Here is a 23,134-nt window from a genome sequence, read left to right as displayed (position 1 = left end):
CTGGGGAGGGACTCTGGATCAGGGAGGGGAGCCATGGGACAAGGGGGAATGGTTTTAAACTGGAAGAAGGGAGATTTAGACTAGGTATCAGGAAGAAATTCTTCCCTGTGAGGGTGGTGAGCCCCTGGGGCAGGTTGCCCCGAGAAGCTGTGGCTGCCCCATCCCTGGAGGTGTTCAAGGCCAGGTTGGACGGGGCTTGGAGCAACCTGGGCTGGTGGGAGGTGTCCCTGCCCAGGGCAGGGGGATGGACCTCGATGAGCTTTAAGGTCCCTTCCAACCATTCTATGATTATGTGAACTGCTTTTGTGAAGCATTTATTTTGCTATTCAGCAACAAATTAACTAAGTCTTTTTTGGTTTATCAATAAACACTAGTGCTATATTGCTACAATGGAGAATAACTGGGAAAATTAAATAGAATTACACTTACTGAAATGAGATCCAAGTTTCTATCAATGCTTTTATTTTTTGCTTAAAGAAACAAAAACTACAAGCAATGAGGAAACTAACCTATATAAGGTAATAGTTCCTTCTTCTATTTCAACTGATATTTGAAAACTGTTTTTATTACAGCATAGGTGAAACAACTGTATTCAGCAGTGCTACTGCAAAGGTACAGAAGAGATCAGATGTAATGCTACCACATACTTAAGAGATGATTATTTTTTTTCCCCGTGTCTTAGGATAACCAATGTCTATGTATTAAAATATGCATTTTGATTGAAAATTAAGTAACCCAGAACAATATTTTAGAAGTTAAATACAAAACAGTAGTAAATATGCAAAATACAGTTGATAAGCAGAGCGATGAGGCAAAAGAAGTAAGTATAATAATTGATTCTTAAAATGTGGTTCTTTGTAATGCTTGGCTTCCCCCCACCCCCTGCGTGTAATGTATTGTTGGTCTAGACAGGACAGCTATGCAACATAGTGAGATGGTACTACCTTACACAGTGTAGGTTGAATTTAATTACCAAAGCATCAAAAAGGTGATGACACTGGAAGGCCTGATATCTGCAGTGATACGAACTAACCCTATTGCGTTTGAGGAAAATGAGGTTAAAAAATATACAGTTTTATAATATACAGTACTTCTTCAGTAAGAGAACTTGTCCAAAATGAATGCATCCTCTTTCTGCACAGATTTCTCGACGATTTCAAACAGTAACGTGAAAGCTGAAATTACAGTACAACTGCGAACACTGAGTGATACTTTGGTTAAATACATATGTTACACGTCTGTGTGCAGATATCGGGCATTTCACCATGTTCCAGAAGAGATTTTTTTACCCTGACATATTTATGCAAAAGTTTATTATGAACCATTGAGATTGAGTTGCTTATACATTTGATTTATCCATGAGTATCGGCACTCCTTGAAGAACAGATCAAAACTAAAAACTCTACATAGGACCAACAGAGCAGAATTATTCAAGTTCAATGAAATATTACAAAAAAGGCTTCCTTTTTAGGAAAACTCAGCTATGGTAAAAATATCTACTACAGTGCACTGCACTGTAATAAATATTCAACATAAATTAATAATTTACAAGTACCTGAGCAAGTATACAGAGCACCATAGCACAGCACAGCACCAAAGGCAGTAGCTCAGAATTCTTAAAAATAATGCTGTTTTAAACATTAAAAATTCTAAGTATTGTCATAAAAGTGAACTCCAGCTGGAGTTTAAAGATAGTGCAAACTTCTGTCTTCACTTTTTGAAATAAAGGTGGCAGATTTGCTAGTCATTTCATGTCAGCAGTGTTGCTGGACCTGGGTACCTGTGGTGGATGCTTAGGAGCGGGTCTGTTGGAAAGAAAGAAAATAGCAAACTGTTATTTCAATTTTTGTTAGTTCTCACTGCCAGCATCGTGCTCGAGGTATGAAGATGAATGGTAAAACCTCTCAGAGTTTTCAAAATTAACTTCAGACATGTAGCTTGGGACTCTCGTCCTGGTAGGAGATCAGACATGTTACTGCATACACGAGTCCCATCGAGAAGCATAAATGCTACCAGGTGACTCCTTTTATTCCATTCATGTTTTAATTGCTGCCTGGCCAGTGGGATAGGCTGCCTCAATGGTTCAGGTGTTGTTCTTTAAACTCGTTATTTCTTTGGGTGCCCATCATTTTTGCACCTGATCAAAAATGCTCCTTAATGTTGTAGAGTAGCAGTTGGTTTCAAAAAGTTGTAGTGGTCAGCTTGAAATATTAGTACTTTCAGAATATCTTGCTAGAAAGGACAGCCAGGAGTTTAACCAAAATCCACTCTTGCAGTCTTTTTGCTAGGAGTATTAGGAAACTAATGTGATTCTATTTTTAATTTTTCTAAGCAATATAAAGTACCTCAGTAGTGGAATTCCTGTAGCTTAAGATACTCCTTTTACCTTCCTTGGAACTCACTTTCTATTTGTAGGAAACTGAAGAACATAGGGTATGAAAACATGATTGACTGCCCATTAACATTGGGCAGAGTTATTTCACTTCCAGATTGTTTTCTCAATGTCCTCTTTTGGAAGAGCACAATTTGTGTGCTTTCTGAATGTTTTGGGTATTATTTACAGATGATATAAGCTGATGTTCCATTGTGAAATGCATGCGTGGAAAATCGCTTTTATTGGTGGTTGATCTTAACAGCATTCAGTTCTCAGCCTAATTCTGTAGGTGGTCTGAGTAGGATTATTTTTTTTCCTCTGAGAGCTTTGTTTCTCTTGAAAGTGGTGCTTATTAACTCCTTTCTTTGAGAGGTATTGTATTTGTTGGGCAGTTTTTATAAATATACAGTCAGATGCTTACACTCAAACCTTCATGCGTAGTATAAATTCTCATACTTTTATATAAAAAAAATAGAGTTGTTGCATAGCTCTCAGCAATAGTTACAGAAGAGCATAGTTACGCAAGACATTTTAGACCTGTTATTGAATGAAGTGCTAATAATGAAGGCATTTTGATTAGGAGGACTGACCTTATGGGAGTAACGTGAGGCAGAGCTTTTGTGTGTCCAGGCACTGCTGTGCACGAGCTGTTATAGCGCGCTTTGGTCAGAGGGTCTGCTGGTAGAGGCTTCCGAGGAGGGTTTGGTTTGTGGGTTTCCTATCATAAATCAGAAGGTCATATTAGTTTTTTGGCGTAACACATTTAACATAGCAACAATTGAGTTAAATTGAAGATGAGTTCAGTGTAGTTCTGACCAGATATATTTAAATGAGTAAGCTATAACTTATTTTTGATAAACAGGGCTTTACATTTTAAAACAAAGTTTTAATACTTTATTTGGATGATTATGTTTATTTTGATTCTTTATTCTAGAAGTACTGGGTGCATCTACACTGGAGTTGATGATTAATCGGTGGTAAATGAAAAAAACATAGACTGAATACATAAACATCTAAACGGAGTTATAGAAAAAGATGGAAATACTAGAAATGACTTTAAAATGCAAATTCTGATGGCCACAGAAGCAAACTGCTCAAGTCTAGTTTGAATTGGTAGCATCTGTGGAATTTTTTTTTAGAGATGCTGCTGTGCTCTCATTCTGTGGAATTAAATGATTCATTAATAAAGAACAGAAGTCATCTGCTGTCAGGAATGAGCTAATGTCTCTTCTGTGTGGTCCTTGAAACACTGCAAACATCGTAACATGTCTATTTGTGGTCTTCATTATGAAGAACTGGGACAGATTAAGTGACTTGCTCAGGGCATACAAAAACTCTCCACTATATCCAAAAACTCACTGCAGATCCTTCTACTATTTGAACTGCATAGTCATGCTTTTTCTAAGTAATGTTACTCTTTACTATTAGTTTGCCATAACTATCATTAGGAAAGTTGACCAGAAAGAAACAAGAAGAGCTTACAAGCGTAATCTAGCTAAAGAGCCCCTGGAAGATGTAATCAAAACAAGCAGAGGCACTAATCGCTCATGAATAAAGGGCAACTTTTCATTATTCCTTTTGAGCACCCCTTTATTTTCTTACTTTTCATCGCAAATGTTTGCTCTTTCAAGAAGAAAATGCAGGTTGACTATCAGTAGGCATTTAATAAAATAGAAAATACGGAGCTTAAGTAAACCTTGTATGTAGTCATTCAAATTTACCACAAACTACATCTTAGAGCTGCATACAATGTCCCTTTTCTTTCTCACTATTGACATAACATGTGCTAGTTCTTGAGTGAATGAGAAATAGCAACATGAAATTTTTTTTAACTTATTGTTGTTGCCAAATCTCTCATTCAATATAAAAATTCGTCTCGACTACCAGACAGAAGAACTTCTTCCACTATAAAACAAGATAAACATGTTTTGCTATACTGTGTTTAGAAGCTTGTCTGTGAGTTCTGTCTTTGGGGAAAAAAAAAATTTGCAAATATTCTTGAAATAATCAGACCTGGCAAATGATTAAATAAACAGCGTGCTTGTAAAGACTCTATGTAGCTTTATCTCATAAGGCTATCCTGTTGAAATTCACAGAGATAATTAAACAGTTGCAAGGAAGTTCTTCAATACATGATGCAGAACTAGAACCCAAAAAATATTAAGAGAAGAAATCTTAGCAAAGTTTACTTTGTGTACTAGATTTCTTACACAATGAAATCTTAATATATGAGTTCTGAAGTAAAATATACCAGTTTGGATCAGGTTAGATCACAGCAGAAACGGATACTTTTAAGATAACGGAATTACCTCTACAATAATACATAAATTTAAGTTGCTTCTGTAATAATTTTTTAAAATTCATAATGTTTATTACATGGGAGAGTACACGCATCATCACCTCCAGTGTGACAGCATTTAAAAAAAAGTTGTAACAAATGCAAACCCATCAGCATTACAAAGACAGCAAACAATGAATGCATCTTTGAGCACCATAAAGCCTTTATTCCCTCGACTGCTTTCACGGAAGTGGCCTTTTCCAAAAAGTACTATTACATGATTAATCGCATGAATTAGTCTGATCACATGAGTGTTCAGCTGTTTGCTTGATCGGTCCCTAATTGTTATTACATGATTTGTGTTTACTCTTCAATTGGCAGAATGCTTAGATACCGTATTTGGGAAGAGGAACTGATCCAGGCTCAGCAGTCTCTGCAGAAACAAAGGTCTGAAGAGCTTAAGGTCTGGTAAGGATGAACGAACAAAAAGAGAGGAGAACTGTCCTTCTTTGTCTGTGTTTATTAGCTGTGTCCTAGGTCCAACCACCACCTGCAACACCTCATAGCAGGGAAAGATTGACCTTCTGAGAAGCCCAGAGCAGCTAAGTACTGATGGGACTCTGTCCTTTGTGTTTTTCCCCTTTTTCCCAGGGGAAGCTGGCTGAAACTGCTAATCCATAGGTGCTGATCTAGAACAGCTCTTCAGCTGAGGAGTGAGCATCTTCTCATGGCTGAGCATTAAGATAATCTTTGATGCCTAAGCCAAACCAATTCTTTAGGCCCTCTTATTCCAGAAGAAACTTCCACATGGGGAAGTATGTTGAAACAGCAATCATACTATAAATATAACTCTGATGAGTAGATAAGCCCAACATGTGATTTCTTTTTTCTTTCTTTCTTCTCCAGAGCTTGTAAAAATGTCATCCTTGAGTTAGTATCCTTGAGGAGGAAGCAACAAAGAGGCTTCCCAGAAAGTCTAGTGTGGCAAGTTGGTAAGAAAGGGTAAAGGAAAGAGGGTAAAAAAAGGGAGGGAATTCAGATAAAAATGGAGATGGAGAATGTGTAATGGCAGAGATGAAGAAAAATGGAGGAACAATTCATAGAAAAGTGGTGTCAGCACAGGACAATGCCACCAGGAAAATATACATCCTTAGAAGCAGAGGAAAATCTATTTGAAGAAATAAATGCCTTCCCCCAAACTGATTTTAGAATGGTCTTTTATATTCTTCACGCGCCTCAGGAGAACCCAAAAACGTGTGTAGAAACTCGCTGTAGCCTTTGATGTCCTGGCAAGTCTGTAGCACACAGTACCACCATGGCTGCACTTCCCTGCTTCATCTCTCTCTCCCTTCTCCCAGCCCATTTTTGTCCCCTGCAGAGATTCAGCTCTTCAATACAAAAAGTTTATGGGTGGATTTCTTTGTCCAGTTTTATATCAACAACTTAGTGTTTAATGCATTTAGTCTCTGTCTGTATGTGGGGAAGTATTGTTTCAAATATGGTCGCGATCTGTTTTTACAGCTCCGCTAGAAAGGAAAACATAATTCTCACATTGAGCAGCCACAAAGACATCAGGTGCATGGAGCTTTAGTTCATTTCACTGGTATATTTTTTTAAATAAGCAACTGGAAGAAGGGTCTTGCCTGAAATGCACTGGGTGAGAAGGGGTGCCTTCCTCAGTCTATCTAGATGGGAACTTGATTTGTGTTAGCCCTCCATGTCTAAAGCCAGGCTGAGGTGACATAGGAGAGGTATTAACACAAACAACTGTGGCAGAATGAGCAGAAGGTGAGCCCAGCTCAGTTTTACTAGGGGAAAAGTAAAACCACAAAGTTGTATTTCCTATAATAAGGATGACCTGTAAAATATGAGATATATTTTGGTAATCAGATGATGACAGTATCAGAGGCAGCAACTGAATGCTAACAGTAGCAAAACCACGTGGAAGTGATCAAATCCGAACGCGTGGACTGAATCCATGGTCAGCATAAACCCGCACCGCTTCCTTCAGCTCAAAGGTGCTGCGCTGATTCATATGGCTGTGAATCTGGCCTGTAAATAAAGCGTGTTTGCCTTGGGAGGGCATGAGAAAGAAGAAAAACCTGTTTATCAGTCAAAAGACCGTTAAATATTAGAATCGTAGAACAGTTTAGGTTGGAAGGGAGCTTGAAGATCATCTAGTTCCAACCAATATTAAACCTGGCAACAGTTCATTTGCTATGCGTTGGGTTTCTTTTGTTTGGGTTTTTAGTTGTCGTCGTCGTTATATTTTTTTTAACTATTTTACTTACATCTGAAAGTACTTTTATAACAAAATAATAATCCATTCATTGCTGTCTCAACAGGCACTAGAGAGGAAAAGAGTCATCTTGGAGTCTACTTAGTATGTTATGCCTCAGCTATCTCCTGCTCGAAGCCCAGAGGCGGCAGGAGAGTAGCTCGTGCTTAAATATACCTCTCAGAAGGGAGAAGCAGGAGGAGGCAGCTGTGAAGCCATAGAAAGAATGAATGGTTTTGGATACTCTTCTTCAGCATTACACTGCAGTACTGAGCATCTGGATGATATTATGAATGTAGCAATGATTTTTAAAGTGTTTCCTCTTGATGACCTGATGGATGCACTTCCAAGAGAGTGCGGAAGCAGTACATTAAGTAGTATCTATATAACCTAGATGAAAACTATTCTCAAGTTCATTTACTTCTTCCAAGCTTTGAGGGAGTAAAATTGTTAGCTTCAGAAATTTTCTTCCCATATGGTGTTTTCTGTGTCCCTAGGATATAAAAAGTAGCTATTTCTGACAGTCTGGAATTGAGGTTATGGACATAATTTTGAAAGAAGCCACTCTTGCTTATTCACTAGGTTGCCTTGAGCCGATCCCGTTTGTCCTACCTCTGCTTCATGCAGCAACTGAAAATGGAAAACAGCGATATTTTGCTTGATGGAGTAACCATCACAATTAATTTGAGCTGCCAAACTGAAAAGCTTTTTGGCAGTTTCAGATCTGTCAGTCTTTGGTAACGATAGTAGTAGAGATCTAGTTTTCTACCTTGCACTTTATGTGGGATTTGAAGGGGGGGGCGCTTAGGAGGATGAATTGCAGTGGTGCATCGGGCTGCTTTGATGTGTGATGACAGGCTGGGGCAGATACAGATCCATCATCAGAATAAGAAATCGTTACTTTTTCTTGGAAAGCCTTTTCTGCATCTGCTAGTGGGAGACAGCGTAAGCTTATAAGTGGCTAGATAAGAAATAGAAGAATTTTTTTTTTTTTTTTTAATGAAGCCATTTGATTAAGAAACAGAAAAGCACTTCCACCTAAATTCTGAAATATGCAGAATATTTTAAGGAATGCAAGAAAATAAATGACAAAACCATTTCAGCTAAAGACAAAGGCAACACAAAACGATACTACTACAGATTTCCTGTAAAGCTGATTTTAGAAAGAATCAGTGTTTCCCATTCCCCTGAAAAGGAAAATAAATGACTAGCAAGATGCAAAAGGGAAGAAGAAAAAACTTATATACTTTGAAAGGAAAACTGGCCACAGTTGTAGAAGTTGGTCTAAGTCTAACCTGAGTGATTCGATGTTCAGACTTACACAAAATTAAAACTAGACACACTTTTTCTGCTGTCATAATCCGTAAGTACACTGCCATGGGAGCTCAGCGATGCCTCGTCCCTTTTTGGTTTTGTGTTATTTTTACAACCGCTTTTTAAAGCACTGCACTTCAACTGCTTCTCATAGCCATATTCTCCTATAAATCTTTGGGAACGTGTCTCAGAGTAGCTCACAAGGTTGCTGCGGGAAGGACGTGCTCTGTACTTGGACATCCACGTAGGATCGGAGAGGCACAGTCACTCAACAAACAGCTATTTGGGTACGGATTTGCAGTATGTGCATCTAAATCAATGTGATACTCATTTATGATAGCTTGGTGATAACGGCATTCACTTCATTTTCATCTTGTACTGTATCCAGAGTAGCACAATGTCTACAAAACAGAAATAGCCAGGTGCCTGATTCCTTTGCTTAGACACAGTCAAGCTACAAATACAACCAGAAGACAGAAGCCAGTGACATGAAAAGGGACAATTTAATATAGACAACTGCACAACTTCATCTACCTGGCGTATTGCTTCGAGATGCATCTTATTACAAGAAAGAAAAAGGGTTGCCAGCTCTGTTTAGACATTGCAATGAAAGCTACGTCTATATGAAATAGTGTGGGTAATTACAAGTCTGCTTTTCAGGGCTGTGTTCTGGAAAAAAAAATGCAATTCATACAGCCCTTGGCAGAACAGAAGCACATCAAGCTAATATACCTTTTGTTCTCACACAAGACTTCCTAAACTCTATCTCTGTATTTGGCACCTTGCTAACAAACCGTACGGTTTCGCCTCCGGATGGGCAGCTGGAAAGAAGAGCCTGTGTTTGCCTGTAATGTGAGGCTTGTTTATACTGTTGTGTCTTCCCAGTGGTGAACAGAGAGTTCAGGATCCTAAACTTTAGGGTCACAGCCTTGGTTGGCATGAACCCACATATCTACACTGTATTTCTAAACTTGTACAAAGTATAAAGGAAATACTGTGGAAAAAGGCCAATATGAAAGACGAGAAAACTTCATTTCTCTTCACCGCATGCTGATACTCACACACTAAATATTAACTGGAAGAGAAGCTTAAAGAAAATCAATGGTTACCTGGGTGAACCTCAGGGAAGGGTTAGCTGGCAAGGGTCTTTCAGGCACAGCTTGGTGACACGGCAGCTGGGGAAGGGGCGGTAGGACTCGCTGCGGTGTTTTTAATTGTGGCAAATCGGTTGTCTTCACAGGGTTACTGATGTCAATGATCTGATACGGCAGTGGTCTTCTTGGACCATCTCTCTATTAAAACAACCCCAACCAAAAGTTATAAACTTCAAGAGTTGACATTAGCATCGCTACTTTAAAATCTGTTATTTGCTTGCTTTTCTCTTCTACTCTACTTTCATCTACCTTCAACACCTCTGCAACCAGAGAAGCAATTAGCAGCTTCCAGAATCCTACTCAAGCACTAATCCTTCACCGTTCAGATGGAGTGTTCTGGTGTGAGCTGGCTGGCTCTGTCCTGCAGAATAAACTATTTCTTTTCTGCACTTGACATCTCCGCCTGTCTAAAACTTGGAAGCCATCAATGTATTTTGAAGCCTTCTCCCACTTTACATATTGTTGGTTCTACATGTTATTAAGATGATTTATTAATTGTGTTATAATAAATTATTTATTCTGAATATATTTATTAACGTAAAATATTAATGCAATAATAATTATATAATTATAACATAAAATATTAATGCAATAATAATTATAATAAAGTATCACAATAAATTAAAATAAATGGGATCCAAAATATATAATATGGGATTTTTTTTTTAATTTAAAAAAACTATTTAGGGACTTACTTTTTGTATGTTTGTATTTTGTGGCTTCACAATGAGATTTTTACTGAGGGAAGTGGTATGAACACGATTAAGCTCAGATGAACTGGAAGGTCTCGCTGGACTCACAGATCTGCAATACAGACATACACTTATTAAACACAACATTCTGCTTTATAACATTTTTTTAAACAGTATCCTCTTCAGAATGAGATTTTGCAAGGGCTTTCTGACTTTTTATAGTAAACAAGGAAAGTAAAAATTGTGTAGTGCTGCTGCAAGAATAAAAATAAATATTGATTTTTTGGAAACCAGTAGTCTGTTAAATTAGCTTCTGCAGTCTGTGGAAATGCAGCTTTGTAACACCCAAGAGACTATTCTAATGAATCTAGCATTTAAACAGTAATGACCTCAAATATGAAAGTTTCAGCTCACTTGACTGAGTTTAGATAAAGGCCGTGCGATGTAATGAAACTATTTCAGGCAAATGAAAATAAAAGCAATACTTCCTTCACTTCTAAATTTTTTATCACAAAGGAGGTATATAGTCAAACCAAAGCCTACATTATTTACTTGCAATCAATAAAGTTGAACTAAACCAGGAAAAACACGGCTGTTAATACTCGGTGGGTATTTTTGTTAAGGCTGTCTCTTTCTAATGTGTTCACATCATCCTGTGACCGACGTCAGGATGAGAGCTGCCATGTTTACAGCTGCTCTCTACTAATATCTACTAGAACATGATTAGAGAAAACGATCATACCTTAGTTTCTCTATTGTTGTTTTTTTACTTGTAAACAACCATCTCATGAAAGTCTTCCTTTTCAGATACATGATTGATCCAGCAAAGATAAGGCACAGAATGGTTATCAACACTCCAATGGTTAAACTCTTGTTATCTGCAACAAAACACATTGAGTTAACTTCTACCAGGAGCCATCTCTACCGGAACGTGTTGGGTGGACGGAGCGGGACGTTGGTGCCTGGCCTGGGTTTCTAACTGCGATGCAGGTGAAGTGAATAAACTATGAATTAAAGACTAATAAACTCTTATTTCTTCTAGCTTGATGCTTGAATTTTGGCCTGTTTTAAAGTTATTTCTTTAACATTGGGGAAAAATTGGTTGAAATATAACATTGTAGGTCCCTTCCAACTGAACTGCTCTATTCTATTCTGGTCAGATATCTGGGTCCAGACATGAACATCTCCGAGTACTCTCTCTGCACCTATATTGAGGTCCTGCTTAGGTTGTCACCTGCAGATGGGCCATAAGGTGTGTGGGCTGTCGGCCTCATCCAGCCACTCACAGGGTGATGGCCATAGCGATGCCGACTGGCTCCTCCTTCATGGGCAGCCAGGGTGGGAGGGAGACAGAGGCCGAGAGGGAGAGAAAAGGGACAGAAATCCCTAGATCATGGCTGGGGTAAAGTGCAAACTTCCAAGTCATAGAATCATAGAATGGTTTAGGTTGGAAAGGACCTTGAAGATCATCGAGTTCCAACCCCCCTGCCATGGGCAGGGACACCTCCCACCAGCCCAGGTTGCCCAAGGCCACGTCCAGCCTGGCCTTGAACACCTCCAGGGATGGGGCCTCAACAACCTCTCTGGGCAACCTGTTCCAGTGCCTCACCACCCTTAAAGTGAAAAATTTCTTCCTAATGTTTAATCTAAACCTGCCCTCTTCCAGTTTGAAGCCATTCCCCCTCGTCCTGTCGCTACATGCCCCAGTAAAAAGTCCTTCCCCAGCTCTCCTGTAGCCCCTTTAGGCACTGGAAGGCCGCAATAAGATCTCCCCGGAGCCTTCTCTTCTCCAGGCTGAACAGCCCCAACTCTCTCAGCCTCTCCTCACAGGAGAGGTGCTCCAGCCCTCGGATCATAAATATTCCATCCCTCAAACATCAGCAGTAACCCTAGCTCCTTCCTAACCAGATTTTAAGGGTTTCATTGTGCTTTAACCCTGGGAAAACAGTCTGAAATCTGGACGACTGTGGTCCGGCCCAGATGGCTGTCAAGTTGAATCTGGAGGCAAGCGAGGAGCTGAAGCAAAGCCTTCAGCAACGGCGCTGCGTGCTCTCAGAGGGATGCTCTGCTTAGCGAGGGGCTGCAAGCCTTCTGTACTTGTTCCAGTTTTCGGAGTGCTTTAAGCTGCTTTAAGTACTTTGCTGGGACCTAAGCGAGGCGCAACGGTGAGGTGAACCCTGACTAGACGACTTGCAGCTGAAACAAAGCCTTATTTTTAGCAAGAGGAAAGCAGCGGCTCTGATCCTTGTGGATATGTGATATGGTCATTGCCTGGAGGAGAGGATGTTGTGATTCTTCAGGACTGCCGACCTAAAAAATGCGCACGCCCACAGTAGGAGAAACAGCTTTAATCTTTGCGCTGGTAACCTATCATCACTGTCTCAGTCTTACCCCGATGGATTTGCAGCCAGCTGGCTCTCGTCTACTGGGCTAAGCTCGCTCGGCTGATGGCGAACACAGTCAGCACCACTGACCCAACAAACTTCACGTGGGGCTTCGATGGGGAATGAAGTGCTACGCTTTTTACCTTAGAGCACTGCAGAGCAATAAATCCCCCACCATCTCTAAAAGATTAATAAAATTAATAAGCTAAGATTGTGCAATTTAAATTAATTAACAACCCTACCTAACAATTAAATATTTAAGGCTTCTTTGTATGAAAAATACAGTGCGTCAAACACATACATACATTTATTCTGTCAGCTGGATAAAATCAGTTACTAATGAGGCCATGTGCCTTGTTTTTCTAAGGTGAAAGAATTTTATTGAGCTAATCCTTCTGTAATTCGATTTAGAGATGTGCGAACTACTCAGATCATAATCCAAGCCACCCCATCAAGTGTTCATATTTAAATCCAAGTGTCAGCAATAGAAAATTAGGTCCTCTAGCAATTTCCATATTTGTTTATTCCCAGGGTTACTGAATGTAGCACTGTCTTTTGAGAAAAATGGTGAAACTACCACACTATATTAAACTGCCGTTAAAACAATTTTCTGTTAAATTGAAGAGTTAGCTTCCAAAACACGAAAATGCAAGAATTATCAAAGATGTCCTATATTTGTCTTCTCCAGTTAGCGTTGTCTACGCAGCACATTATTGTAATATATTATGTAATTCCCTAGATACTTAGCTTTCAGGTAAGCTGTAAAAGGACTATAATGCTTTAGAGCAAATCTTAAAAGAAAACATTTAACACACAAGTAATCACACTTGTTCAGTGCCTGAGCACGCTTTCTTTGCTATCTTACCGACTGGCAGGTATTTAAAAAAAGATCTTTCAACAGTGAAATCACTATGTGAAGCTTTGTCATGGAAATGGCCGTGATGTCATAAATCCAGTATTACAATTCACTGCAGGATCTGGCATGTAGAGAATACAATCCATTTTGGTTTTGAATACCATTATTCGTATGAAAACATGCAGATCATTTTCCAGCAAGTTTTAGTTTATATATGTCTATGCGAGTAGACTGCTTGTCCTGTCACTTAGCCATAAATCAGAAACATCTCTGCGGAAGTCACTGAAGTTACAATACTCTGGGGGAAAATTGCTGTGTGACGATTATCAAATCCTATAAAAGTTCACAATATACAGAAATAATTCCTTTTGAGGTTGGCCAATGGTGAAGTAAGCTACTACAGCTAATGTACTGCAGATTGAACAAGGGGAAATGGAAATACAAATTATAGAAAATGCATGTCTCCTACTACTATCATATATGAAGGCAACTTCTGGTAAATGTGTGGAAGCTGTCTGTAAAACGTAGTTTTGATCTGATATAGTCAGAAATCTGCTATATTCCACAATACAGAATATCCTCCTTAGAAGCACAATGTCAAATATAGTTCTGATTTTTGATTATGCAATAATTTTGCTTTTATAATCATTGCAATATCCACTCTTCATCAGGCACACAGCTACAGAAGCAGGTTACGTGGACAATAAGGTAGTTCTATCCTGATGGAATCGGTGGAGAACACTGGAGCTTGGCATATCTCAAGGTGAATCCAAGAGTACTGCAACGTTCATCTACCATGGCAACAAGATTAGCTCAAGTGTGGGAGTTAGCTCCTCATCCTCGGCTTAAATCAATACCGTTTCCTACTTACTGCAGTGAGCTACTACACTTGACTGTGTATTCTGAAAAAAACCCCAGAAAGGCAAGGGGAAAGGCAAGGAAAGGTAAAGAAGGGAGCCTGCCAGGATCACTGTGCCTTTAGTTACGCAAGAAAACCGATGGACTCAGCCTGCCTTGGTTTTGCTTCACTAAATTTTCAAGTTGGTGCCAACGCATTTGGATTAAACAATTTCACTTACTGACTTATTTCCTGATCTTGCTCATTGCTTACAAGGCGACACTTTGTATTCCCGTTCTCCATCATGGGAACAACAGGTAAAGCAGGAATTACTACTAACCTGCTTGCCTAACTGGTCCGCTGTCCACGCTGCCACCAAACCCTGGCTTGTCACAGTAGGGGGGCGCCCAATCAGCCTCGCAGTGACAGTTCTTTTTATTGTTGCAGACCTGCAAAACGAGACAAATGAGTGAACGTGAGAAGGATTACCCTATACATCTGAGAGCAGCACGGGCTGATAAGGCCTCCTAATCAGATAGTGACCCATCTGAAAGAAATAAAGCTTTTTGAGAAAAGGAGATGTCGTGGTATCTGCCTGTTGGCACAGCTAGGAAGGCAGAGAGCAACTCTGAACGCAAGACGCCATGGAGTAACAGGGATGCTAAAAAAGCATTATTTATTTGGCAGGTAATCGTTTGAGTTGCACCAGCTGACAACTTCAATAATATAAGGATAATCACACACCTCTTAAGTCTTATTCTCTCTTTGCCTCCAGCAGCAACATTATCTGCTTTCTAACTTCTTTTCCTTCTGCTTTCATAGGAACAAGAGTCTCTCTACGCTATTCACGCGGTAAAGCCTTGTCAGCCCACTTGAACACTCCCATCCATCAGGGCTCGCACTAGGCTGCAGACTGATTTCTCCCCTGCTCAGATCCCCCAGCTCTAAGATGGACCAAGTTGCTGGAAGAACATGTGAAACTGGAATCACGGCTGAGGAAAACTTCTGTTTGATATCTGTCCTGCACCGTCTATACAGATTGAGTCCTCAGTGGTTTTAATCCCAGTTAAGGAACAGCTAGCAAGAGCTGATTTACCAAATGTTCCCTGCAGAATAAGAGAGATCCAAAGGACCGGAATCCATCATTAACATCAGCCTGTTCCCACTGCACAAAGCAGAGGAGCCAGTAGACTCGTGGCCTTTTCTTTAGGACATCTCACAGTCCCAAACACCCATCAAACGAAGGGCTGGTTTTTATTTCATTTTCCTGCCCAAGTAGTGGCAATGTGACTAATGCAGAGGCCAAAGCTCCATGCTGTATCGACAGAATACATGAACTAAACGTGCCAAAAAATTTGTTGCAGAAACCGAAGTTGGCACAGTCACAGGTAGATGCTCAAAATAATTTTTAAGGAAAATTTTGGGGCTTAGGGCTAGTTGTCAATATGGTCCTTAATTCTGTGCTAACACTGATCTATCACCACCGTGCAGAAACTACACAATAGATTAATAACTGTGTTTCTGAGTAAGGCACTAGGTCGTTCACAGGAGTTTGCAAATACGCATTTTTCTGGCAAGGTCAGCTGGCGGGCTTTCAGAAAGACCGTACTGGCTGTGGCTGCAGAGCATTAAAATATCATTCACATAGCTTAGACTGGCTATGGCCATAAAAAAGGCAAAAAAAAAGATTTACTTTTCAAAGACAGCAAGATAATTAAAAATATCATTCGTTGAGCATTATTTTTTAAATTAAAGCACTACAGGAGTTCCCATCTGTAACTCCGCAAGGACATTTTTTGCTACTCAGGAGTCACCAGAGGTTCTCCATCATACAGACATAAAGATGCCGCTCTAAGCCGATGCTCATTCCAGCACAATGATAACATGCAGCACCATCAACACTGCACAGTTTTTCAAATGTGGGATGATAAAATAAGTTATGTCAAATCAAAATCCCTTCTCAGGAGAGGACAGAGAATTTCCTATGCCTCTTCCAATGTGGCTGCCACAGATTTTCACAGAAACAAACAGATCATCAGCAAATCAAGGTTAATAAGGCATAGCTTGACATAGTTAACATTTTCACAATATAAACTAGGTTTCAAAACACTTTGATGTTATTAACTGATATCATCAACTTTTTCATCCTGCACCACTTTCACACCATGAAACTCATCAATATGGTTTCACTTTATTTTAATATTTTTGGAAATGCTGTTCTATTTGAATCTCAATTCAAATGCATATTTTAACTTCTCTGTATCCACGTAGAAACTGTATTTTTTTAAATGTTAATGGGAATTCTTCACAAAGGAAGGTTAGACTTAAAATTGCTTTGAAGATGACAAAATTTCTTTTTATCACAGACTGTTAATTAAGAACAAGATAATTACTACCTGATAAATATTTCTTTGTTAAAGAAAAATAATTTCATTGCTTGCAGTTCAAATAAGGAACACTGAAAATGGAAATAAATAACAAAAAAGTATTGCAGTGACTTTGACTGATATATTACAAGCAATCACAGATTGCAGATCGCAAAGGGATTACAGAAAATGATTTCTTGTCTAGTGTTTATTGACTGATTGTAAAAATTGTTCCTATAATGCTTACTCCACGTCCATGGCATTTTGTTGCACATTTATGTACACCAAAAACACTCGTATTCTGGCACCGGCGATTAAGGCAAATCTGCAAAATAAGAGAAAAGGCATTGAAACAGGATCAGAACTGCTGGTGCTCAGAAGGCATCACATCCCTCTCCAGCCCTCTACGTCTCCTCATCCATCAGTGGTTCTTTTAGCAGTTAAAGATTTCCCAATACACACTCTGCATTGACAACTTTACATTGGCAAAAAGATAAGGACGCCAGAATTAGGTGTTGTGTTCTTCTTATGCCTTTGGTAGTCTTCTAGGTCCAGCTCTGGGGAAGCCGAACGCTGCTCTCGATCGGCATCCTGGCCAGTACTGAATTTCAGACGCGGTTCGTATTTGGTTGATATGCTGAGCTCGTGTAAATAAACACTTACAGTTTCACTGAAGTGGAACCCGTGGTGAGCCGCTGGGTTTTTTTTGTTGTTGTTGTTTTTTTTTTTTTAAAGCAAATTTAAAAAATAGTAATTTGCATTTTTTTTTTCAGGACTAGGAATGCATTGAGCAAGATTCTTTCATGTACCTGACCTGGCTGCATTCATGTCTTCACAGCAGCAGGTGATTCCTCAAGGAAAGGTTCAGGTGCCCTCATGGTGTCAATTAGCATAGTTCGGTTTGTATCAATTATTTGTGCCAGTACAGAACTTGGCCCCGGGACAGCCTGAATACTTAGCTGAGGGCATTGATATATATGGGCTCCTCATTGTTCTTCAGCAAAAATGGGGCCCTTTAGTTTTCCCAAGCTAAACATTTTTTTTTGGGTGTCAAATATAAACCAACCACATTTAAAGTGTAGTAATAACCATATAGGAAAGTAAACAAATGCCATCGGCAAAGTAATCAAATTCATTTTTTTGTTGTTGTTTCCAGTTATTACAGGTAAACTTTACTCTGCCAATATAGCTGAAAATTGAGGTAAAACAAGATTAGTACCATCTAATAATACCATCAAACAACCAAATGCCTGATGAAGATGTCAGTAATGAGAAGTTAACCTACTCAAAGCTGAAGAAAGAAGAAATCAGTACTGGAATAACTGTTACTATGCTGTTGACCAAAAAAAAAGAGAAAAAAAACCCATCACTGCACAATTTTGCTCATGTTTAACTGCAGTTCAGTTCAGTAGTACTAAAAGTCAGTCACAATAATTAGCATTAAGCAGGGAATAGTGTTGAAGGAGACGACAGGGATGCTTAATCAGGGCACTTATCCCCTGGGGGGAAGGAAAAATGGAAAGGAAATTAGAGTGAATTGGCATCAACATGCACGCATGTAGAGAATATGGTCTGATTACAGCAGTATTCACAATTCAAATATTCATAGTGCAGTAGCTCACAGAATTTTGATCACATTAAAATGGCTGCATTTCAAATTGTGTATCTTCAGCTTAGAAAACTCAAGAATATTTAAATTCATATTCTTAATCCATAATACAAATGCACTAATGTCCTCGAAGTAAAACATACAATTTCATAAGTATTAGCCTGTGTATTCTATAGTGTGTATGTGTATGATTAGATAGATTAGAAAGATTAAATACTCATTAGTAAAACATAATGGGGTGCTTTCCCAGCCTTGAATTTCCTTTGAAAAGACATTTTATACCAGATTGACTCAGAAACGTTGTAAGGGTTGTTTTCCTGTAACAGAGCTGTAGTTTCACTAGGGACGTATTTTAAACCTGTTCCCAATGCAGTGTGATAATCCAACACAACTCAAAAGCATTCAGAAATTCAGAGGCTTATTGGAATTTACCACAAATTATCAAAGCACTTTTTTTTTTTTCTTATTGCAAGTAATCCACCGAGGATGTAGAAACCTTCTCCATTTCAATAGTTCTTGGACTCCTTTCCAATGCTCCTCCCTGTAAACTCATGGCTGTCTCCCACCTTTCTCTGTTCCTTTTCTCACAAAAGAAAACCTAAGAATGGGACAACCGTATGAAATTTGGATTACATTCACTTCCGGTAATTCACAAAGTTTGCAAAATATGATTGCAAAAGTCAGTTTTGGCAGCTGAGCATCAATGGGTTTATATTTTTCTAATAGTGCGTACGGGGAGAGCTTTTTCTGCAAGAAAATAATGAGGGGGGAGAACCGTAATCAGCAGATTATGAAACACATTTTGAAACCTACAGTGAAGTTAACGACAATTTTGCAATGCCACAGACACTGGGAAAGTGAATACATTGAACTCCTCAGAAATTCATTAACAATCTTGTAATGTGTTTTGCTGTACTTATTTTGCAGAAAACCTCTAGCAGACAAGGACAGATAGTTGGGACTGCCCTCAAAAAGTCAGTTATGAATTAAGCAACTTGCATTGCATCTGCAAATCTCTAATCCAGAATAATGGCCAACAGAAGAAGGGAGTAAAAATCTGACTTAGTGTGAACACGGCAAACAATTCCTTTATGGAAAAAAACCCAAAATCCTAAAGCAAAACCTGGTCAGTTTAGTACTAAATACTTGGTAGCACGAGGGCAGTGATGTTTTCCTTGTTTGGGAGTATGTCAGAACCTTACTTTTCCATCTTCACACTTCGTTCCTGACAGCACAAGACCAGGATCGGGCATATCATCCCCCAAATACACGTGGGTGCCACGACACAGAATCTTGCCACCTTCCTGAAGTGGGATATTAGTTTCTATGGAAACAGCATTGGTACCAATGACAGGTCGATTTGCTCCTCCTTGACACTGAATTTTTCCACATTTAGCATCTCTGAAGGAAATAAACAAACCCAAAGATTAGTTAAATAATTTTAAACCTTATAAGCCCTCTCCCACCACCACGCATCTGCTTCTGTGTGTGTAGGGGGAGACCCTACCTGGGTTCACATTTTGCAAAGGAGCTCTTGGAGTCTTTGCCACAGTTGCCGTAAGGATCCCCTGCAGAATTGACTCTCTCAAAGCAGATCCCAGGAGCGGGTTTCGCACCTGAAACAAAACCTAATCAGAACTTTCATCTCATACAAGGTGTTTTTAATAATTTTCTTTGAGCTCCGCTAATGCTTTAGGAGAAGGTAAGATGTGATCTGCATATTGATGAAGCACAACAAAACAGTTGTGCTGGATCAGCATGCTAATTGAAGAGCCTGAATGTGTGGGTTTCCCACTGTTATTTGTCTCTCTTGGCGATGCTGAGCAATAGACAATGCAGAACTCATTCTCTTTCAGAATTTCTCTAGATGATATCCCTCTTGTGAATCCTCCAAGGGCACAAAAACTTTCAGCAAATGCCAAATCTAGTTTGGGGAAGAAAGACAAAGGCCAACTGGTAAGTTAACTCCCTTATTTTTGCAGGGGTCCACGTTATTCTAGTGAGAGCCCAAGAGCTGAAGCCAAAGAAAATATTTTTTAAGAAAGACCATTTTTAAGTGCAATTCAGAACAACAAGACACCAGAAAAAATCCGTTTGCAAACTGGAGTGCTATGTGACTGTAAAAGCATGACCACAAGACATGGCAAAGAGAATACGCTGCTGTTAGCTGAAGCTAATGTTCTGGGGAGAGGCAGGGAACCCATCCACACCTTAATCCTCAGGAAATCCACTCCTGAGAGGGAAGACTGACTTGAAAGAAGGGTCGTTTCTACCATGGGGGTAGAAGTAGGAATCTGGGAAGACAGGCAGCATCTGGTTCTTATCTACTGCAGTATTTTATGATGGAGACATATCCTAACGTCAAAGGAACTTCCCAGATGGGAGCAGTACTGGAAATGTTTGGGCAGACACATTATTCATCCCCACCTTTTAGAAGTTAAAAGCTACTATTAGAACATCTATTCTAATGTCTTATACCGACAATGTCCTGCCCATTTTTCCCTAGAAAATAGTTCCCCAGACCAACTACTGAATATCTTCTAGGGGAAGATACACACGTTCATCTGAAATGTCTAAGAGGTGGAGGATCTTCCTCCCTCGTTTGACTGGTGCAATGATTAATTGGTCTATGTATTAGAATTTAATCCCTCTGTTCTACTGTGAAGTGTGGCTTTTATTTCCAGCCAATAACTGCTGCTCCTTGCAAGATTAAGACGCCCTTTGCTAGGGCCCTCTACTACCCCACAGTTTCTTTCCATGAAGATAATTAATAGCACAATCAAGTCATTGCCAACATTTCAACTACTCCAATAGACAGACTTGCTTTGGGGAAACAAGGTGGTAAGGAGACACACTGGCTAAAACTCTTAACGGATATCTGCTAGATACATTTTTGCACTTCTGATAGATCATCCAAACTAAAACAAAAAGAACTGGCAACAAATGGTGTGAGAACCTAAAGGCTGAGAATATATAATTTCTATAGTGTTCCCTGATCCTTAACAGAGGCAGGACATCTGAGTTAACATTACTTTTTTTTTTTTCAAATGTTTTGAGCCACTTCCAAGTGTGGATGCCTCTAACTGTGGGTAAAACATATCATTTATTTAAACCATCCTGAAGATTTCATTTGAAAGCCTTCAAAGAGAAACACGTTTTCTTAAAAAAAAAGGGATCAAATTTCTGGAGAAGAAAATACAAATATGATTGTAAAACTTCCAGTTAGTGTGGATCTTTTCACTAATAACTCAGAGATTAAAGACTCAATTAATTATCTGCATTTCACAGTCAGAAGCTTGACTAATACTATATACTGCTGAACAGCAATCTAATGCTATTAAGGACAAAATCTTAAAAATTGGAGAGGCTTAAGATGGCACCCTCTTCTCCTTCTAACATTTTTACATACTGAAACTGGAAAACTCAGAGAGAAAGGCACAGAAGGAACAGAATATGAGCTGCTGGTTCCCTGGAGAGCAGGACAAGAGCTTGAAATTCTTTGGAAGATTACGATCAAACTTGCTGAGTTCAGAATATTTCTCAAATCTGGAACTATTAAAAGGGACTCACACAGGATTCTTTCCTTTCTTTTCATTAAACCACAAGCAATAATCAAAAAATCAACAAAAGCATCCAGACAAGGCGCTGTGCAAAAAGCAAAAGTAAAATTTCCATTTTCAGCATGTAGATTCCTCCTCGTCTTTCCAGGGCAGGCACATTAACTATTCAGCTTGATACAAACATTAACATGTGCATATACTATGCCAGCTTTGGGAGGGGAGGGGAGGGAAGGGAAGGAAAAAAACATGCTGTAAGCAAGAGGCCAAGTAAAACTGCTTTTTCTCCCACATCTGCAAAGACTGACTTGCTCAGACCTACTCACCAAAGGAATAAGCCCCTCAGCTGTCTACTGTGATCATATGCAACTGCTATGGGTCTCGCTATTCTTGGCCAGGAGTCTTGTGGCCCAACCAGTTCAGCCAATGGTGTATCATCGCAATGACTGGAGGCTTCCTTGGAGATGTGTCAGCAGCAGCCCAGAGCTCAGACACGCTTTCCACAGAGTGCTGTGTGGCTCCAAAAGCTGCCAAAAGCAAAATGAATACGCAGGTCCTGCGCTTTGACTGCGAGTGACCTAATGAGGTCTTAGGAAAGAAATGGTGTTAAAAAGAGAAAGGGCTGACTGAAATACTAAGAGAGTTTAAGGTACTTATCTTCCTCTTTCACCTGGTGAAACGTTTTTTGTTTGATTGGCTTTTTTGAATATAGAAGTCAAGTGTGCTGTGCATGATGGAAAGCAGCCTGCAGGAAGAACACATCTGCAGCATCCTTGCAGGGCAGTGAGCTTTAACTCCAACCAATAATACTTGACAAGAAAACAGATCTCATGGACTACAAAAAAACGCTCCCCTGCCAGGCTCGGAGCAGTCTGTGTGTGAAAACACCTGGTACCCAATGATCATCTGCGGCTTGGAAACCAAAATCCAGCTTCAATTTCTGTCTTTGGTCTCAAACCAAAACACGTCGTTGCTTGGGATTCAGATGGCTGTTCCCTCTCCTGAATGGTTTCTCACAATATTTGGACTTTTTTATAGATGAAAACATATCAGAGGGTAAGAAGCTGAACAGATGGAGCTACCAAGTTAAAAGGAGGTTTTCAGAGGATGCTTAAGGAAGAGAATAGTAATGTTGTGCTTCTGGAGGAAACCCATTTATCATGATTGCACCATATAAACTGAAGCAGAAAGTCCTGTCGTTCTCTATTTTGCTACCTCTACAGACAAAGGCGAAATGATTTGTGAAAGATTTCCAGTGGTTATTAAGTGCTTTGAGCTGGATGAGCAGAGTTTATTTCACTTTGCTATTGATAATTATAGTATCGTGACCCTGTAATTAAGGTCCTGTCAGCCAAGCCTTATTCAAGGGATTAAATCAGCCATTTGAAACTGCAGAAGGTCAAAGCTCACCGCTGCAGTTGTCAGCCTGGAGAC

At 39.5% G+C, this 23,134-nt stretch overlaps 1 protein-coding gene across 2 annotated transcripts in view; it reads right to left on the bottom strand.

Annotated features, from left to right (window-relative positions):
- Positions 1 to 441: 441 nt before the first annotated feature.
- Positions 442 to 23,134, bottom strand: part of ADAM12 (ADAM metallopeptidase domain 12) — a 190,780-nt gene continuing 168,087 nt past the window's right edge. For both annotated transcript variants that reach the window (XM_009892720.1, XM_009892721.1), the window contains 9 exons: positions 19,651 to 19,759; positions 19,346 to 19,544; positions 16,782 to 16,859; positions 14,509 to 14,617; positions 10,833 to 10,968; positions 10,094 to 10,202; positions 9,354 to 9,536; positions 2,965 to 3,092; positions 442 to 1,805 (listed from right to left, as the gene is read on the bottom strand). In XM_009892720.1, coding sequence (XP_009891022.1) covers positions 1,745 to 1,805; positions 2,965 to 3,092; positions 9,354 to 9,536; positions 10,094 to 10,202; positions 10,833 to 10,968; positions 14,509 to 14,617; positions 16,782 to 16,859; positions 19,346 to 19,544; positions 19,651 to 19,759 — 1,112 coding nt within the window. In that variant the 3' untranslated portion in view covers positions 442 to 1,744. The remainder of the gene's footprint in view (positions 1,806 to 2,964; positions 3,093 to 9,353; positions 9,537 to 10,093; positions 10,203 to 10,832; positions 10,969 to 14,508; positions 14,618 to 16,781; positions 16,860 to 19,345; positions 19,545 to 19,650; positions 19,760 to 23,134) is intronic.

Source organism: Charadrius vociferus, unplaced genomic scaffold (genome assembly GCF_000708025.1).
Source record: "Charadrius vociferus isolate BGI_N301 unplaced genomic scaffold, ASM70802v2 scaffold38, whole genome shotgun sequence".
NCBI lineage: Eukaryota > Metazoa > Chordata > Aves > Charadriiformes > Charadriidae > Charadrius > Charadrius vociferus.
The sequence above is the reverse complement of the archived record's forward strand: the minus strand, read 5'-3'. Positions and strand labels throughout refer to the sequence as shown.